This window comes from Papaver somniferum, chromosome 5 (genome assembly GCF_003573695.1).
Source record: "Papaver somniferum cultivar HN1 chromosome 5, ASM357369v1, whole genome shotgun sequence".
Classification (NCBI taxonomy): Eukaryota; Viridiplantae; Streptophyta; class Magnoliopsida; order Ranunculales; family Papaveraceae; genus Papaver; species Papaver somniferum.
Window position 1 is genome coordinate 65,113,877 of NC_039362.1, and position 4,049 is coordinate 65,117,925.

General features: G+C 33.7%; 1 protein-coding gene across 1 annotated transcript; it reads left to right on the plus strand.

The window, feature by feature from the left end:
- Positions 1–550: 550 nt before the first annotated feature.
- LOC113277476 lies at positions 551–2,505 on the plus strand. The gene is made up of 4 exons (XM_026526563.1): positions 551–629; positions 722–790; positions 1,817–1,963; positions 2,157–2,505. Exons 2-4 carry the CDS (start codon positions 769–771, stop codon positions 2,312–2,314), a joined length of 327 nt encoding a protein of 108 aa, XP_026382348.1. The 5' UTR covers positions 551–629; positions 722–768; the 3' UTR covers positions 2,315–2,505.
- The last annotated feature ends 1,544 nt before the right edge of the window (positions 2,506–4,049 follow it).

Consider the following 4,049-nt stretch of genomic DNA (forward strand, 5'->3'; position numbering starts at 1 on the left):
TTTCCGATTATGCCCCATTAAAGATTCGCCACCGTGGATCTATATATAATATGCAAAAGTAATAAGAGGCTGACCTCATCGATTTCATCTGTTCCTAAAATAAAAAGACGAAACACGATTCATTATATATACTATTCCCTTTGTCCCACTATTAAATGATCTAGTTCAAGTTTGCACAATTTTTAAGACAAATAATGGGAAAAGTATTTTTAAGCACTTTTTACAAGTATACCCTTATGGATAATAAATAGTGAAATTTTGAAATGATTTATCTCTCAAACTACATCACGGATGTTCGCAAACTTTGTACCATGGAAAAACATTTTAAAACATCTATGTAACGAATATAAACATGACTATCAAATTATGCATATTTCTTATATTTTTTATAATTAATTAAAAGGATAATTTTAGAAATATCACCTTGTTTAGTGATATAGGTCATTTAATGGTGGGACAAAATCTAAAAGTAACTAGGTCACTTTTCAGTGGGACGGCGGCGGAAGTATATAATATGCAAAAGTAATAACTGAGGCGAACAAAATTGGAGACTAGAGGGATATTTCGTTTTTGTTTTCTGGTTCTGCGCGCCCTTTTTACACAGAGGGATATTATTTCCCGCGAATTCGGTAAAATTCTTCTTCTCTAAAATTGTGAAATTCTGGTTATCAATAATTTTGAGATTATTAGGGTTTCTTATTATTTCACTTCGGTTTTTCAGTATCAGAAGGTATCCGTTCAATAGATTTTCTTAATCTGAAGAAGAATATGGCACAATTATCTCCATCTGGTTAGTTTCCTTTTTACTTGTTATTTGGATTGGATTGGTACTGAATATTAGGGTTTATAGTGCTTAACGAAATCCCTCTAATAGCATACTAGTGGTTTCTTTAAATTTCTGAGGCATCACTATCACCATCACCATAAGGTTTCTCCTTGAAATTGTCTGTTAAAATTTCATTTTATTTGCTTGATTCATAAGTATATTGAATCAACATTGCTGGGTGCTTTTATATAGAATCTGGTGATGCTTATTTTGCTGGAGGAATTATCCCCTGCATCTATTTTGGATATCAGTATTGTGTTTGTCAGCTGAAAATTCTCTGCTAATCTGGGGGAATTAGAGTTTTCCATGACGATTCCATAAGCCTTAAAGCCTTAACCTGGTTTGTCGTTAGTTTCTTTATTAGGATTTATTTCACTGGTTTACTTTATTTTATTATTATTCCCCCTAAAAACGCAATATGCTTCGACTAACGTTAGTTCTCTTTATGTGTTTATCCATCACAATTCCATTTTGACCATCGAATATCTCCTACAGAAAGGTCTTATTGCAGCTAATAGGTGTGTCATGTGTAAGCAGAGTACGAAATCTATCAATTACTTACATCTCCACGGCAACAAGACATTAATAATTTGAAATCACCTGAAAAACATTTTTGAGGCCAGCTGGGTGATTTATGAACAGGTTAAAGATGTATTCCTTAGGATCCATACATAGAACATTTGAACTGTAGTATCAGGGAATCAGATTTGGAGCACTACCCCTTGCGCCACTTATTGACCGTTTGGAAAGAGCGAAACAATCGCCTCGTCAAGAATATAGATAAAGTGATCAAAAGGTCATTTCTAGATATTAAAACCTTTGATTTCTTTGTGGGTGCATAAGCCTTAATCTGGTTTTGTCATTAGTTTTGTTATTAGGATTTCATTTGTTCGATAGAGAATTCACTTTTTTCATTCCCTTATTAATTTCGCCCATGTTAAATTTCTGTCTCATTTGTTCTCTTTTCTTTACTTCATTATTTTTATGCAGAAATGGCTGCTGTGTATAGGAAGATGCTCGAGGCTGTAATGCACGACAGCAGAAAATTACCAAAAGGAAGTTCAAACCTGAAGAAGTTGGAGGAGAGACAGAGGAATCAGAATGATGAGACCGAGGAATGTTCGATGGTAGATCAAGGTAAGACTAGTGGTATTTAACAGTTCAGTCAGTGCTCTTGCCGACTATCGATTTTCAATTTCAATTGAATGAATTTTGCTGTTCATGTCATTTGTTAACTACCGTCTTCAGCTCAGCTAGTTTCAGCCTTTTTTTCTTTCTTTCTCATTCATTTTTTCTGTTTCCTTACTTTATTGTTTTGTGAAATTTGCAGTTGCAAAGGATCTTGGAATACATATCGTGATGGAAAAGGAGAAAAAGGAATCAATCCTTCGTTTGATTTCACAAATTTCATGTCAGCGTACGTGTCAACTGAACCTATGTTTGTCAAACTTGATAAACATGATGCTTTGCTGTGTTGGAGCTCATTGAATAGCAGCACCAACTGCCATCTCTTCACCCAAACTTTATTTCTTGTTTTGTTTTTTCCTTTGGTGTAAACTGCTTGCTGTATTATCTTTAAGCTCACTTAATTCTATATGCGCACATCTCATTTTCATCAACCAGTTTACTGTGTTGGCGTGCTTCCTGAGATTATAAATCTGCATAACTATTTTTGTGTAGAAAGTATTTGGTAAAAACCAACCCATAGCTGGAAACTTCTATCCAGTATGTTTCGTTTATTTTAAACCATTCAATCTATGCGTATATACCCTCTAAGCTTAAGCTGTTCTTATGCACTGTATTAGAAGATTACAAGCAGGTCCTGCTACTGTGCAGGGATGACCCTACATACTTACTACCTAAGACATTGAACATCATGATTTATATCCGATTTTCTTCTGATGCTTAAATCTCTTTCATTCGAGATTCTTTTCTACAGTCTTTGATGTGGGTATAATCATCTTTAACTATACCTACTTTGTTTTCAGCTTCGTTTATATGTTTTGCTAAAAAGCTTTTGTCTATTATATGTTATTGAATCTATCTTTAAGAAAATATCCCTTGAACAAGATCAATGATTTGAAAAGATGGGCAAAAAAACATGAAATACCTAACTTGATAATATGAGATTAAATTTTGAAAAATAAGTTTTCAAGATTTTGGAACAAGCTTTTATAGCGGAATATTTTAAATCATTTGTCTGTCTCTCCGGTCCCAGCTTAAAGTATTTTTAAATATGTTTTCCCATTATTTGCACAACTTTGTTTAATTCTAAGGGCCTGTTTGGTACAGTTTTGAAAAACAGTTTTCAAAAATAGTTTTCCACTGTTTTAAAAACATATCCTTTTTTCCTTGTTTTCATTTTCTAAAAATTGTTTGGTAAACTGTTTTTGAAAACAAGGAAAACCAACTAAATCGGATCAAATGTAAAGATTCGTCTAAGAGATAGTGATATTAGCCATGGCTCACTTGCAGTCATTCCCCATCTCTTACTTTGTTCTGAAAAGAAGAAAAGAATAAAGAAAAGAAAAAAAGAGAAAACACAGAAAACAATAATTTGTTGTTTTCATTTTTTTGTTTTTAAAAACAGAAAACAGATAGAAAACATTTTCTGAAAATGTCCTTACCAAACGTGTTTTCTCCTGTTTTCTGTTTTCTCTGTTTTTAAAAACAAAAAACTGTTTTTGAAAACTATACCAAACAGGACCTTAATCAGTCGTGATTTTGTAGCAATTGTCCACCATCCCTTTAGTTTCAAGACAATCGTGTCTTCTCCGAGAGACTCTGTATGTAAATGAGTAAAATGGAGAGAATCATTATGGTTTCAGCAGTCGTGTTAATGGCAATTATCCTAAGTTGTATGATTAGTTTCACCCCCTCCACACTCATTTCACTTAGATCCTATTCCCAGTCTCGTGTGTCTCCTTTCATTTCAAGTCATTTCGTAGCCCTTTCTTCATAGCTCAGAACTGGATTCAAGAAGGAGAGGGTGTACAGGAAATTTCAGCGTTCATATGGCTCATATGGCTCAATCGTGCAAATTCAAAAAAAATCGAATCTTATTCCCCCAAGTCAAAGCCTTATTTTTGGCCGAGATTTCTTGTATCTCTTCAAAGATCCGGCCAAGGTGGTTCAGGAAATTATACTCTAAATATGTTTAAGTGCAAATATACGTGCAGATATGTATGTGACTGTTTAGTATAGAATTGGGTTATTTTCTTGG

Excerpts from the sequence above, each read along its gene's own strand:
- LOC113277476 (XM_026526563.1), top strand. The coding sequence starts at position 769 with ATGGCACAATTATCTCCATCTG. Across the intron at positions 791-1,816 it reads GGCACAATTATCTCCATCTG|AAATGGCTGCTGTGTATAGG; the intron begins GTTAGTTTCCTT and ends ATTTTTATGCAG. Across the intron at positions 1,964-2,156 it reads ATGTTCGATGGTAGATCAAG|TTGCAAAGGATCTTGGAATA; the intron begins GTAAGACTAGTG and ends TGAAATTTGCAG.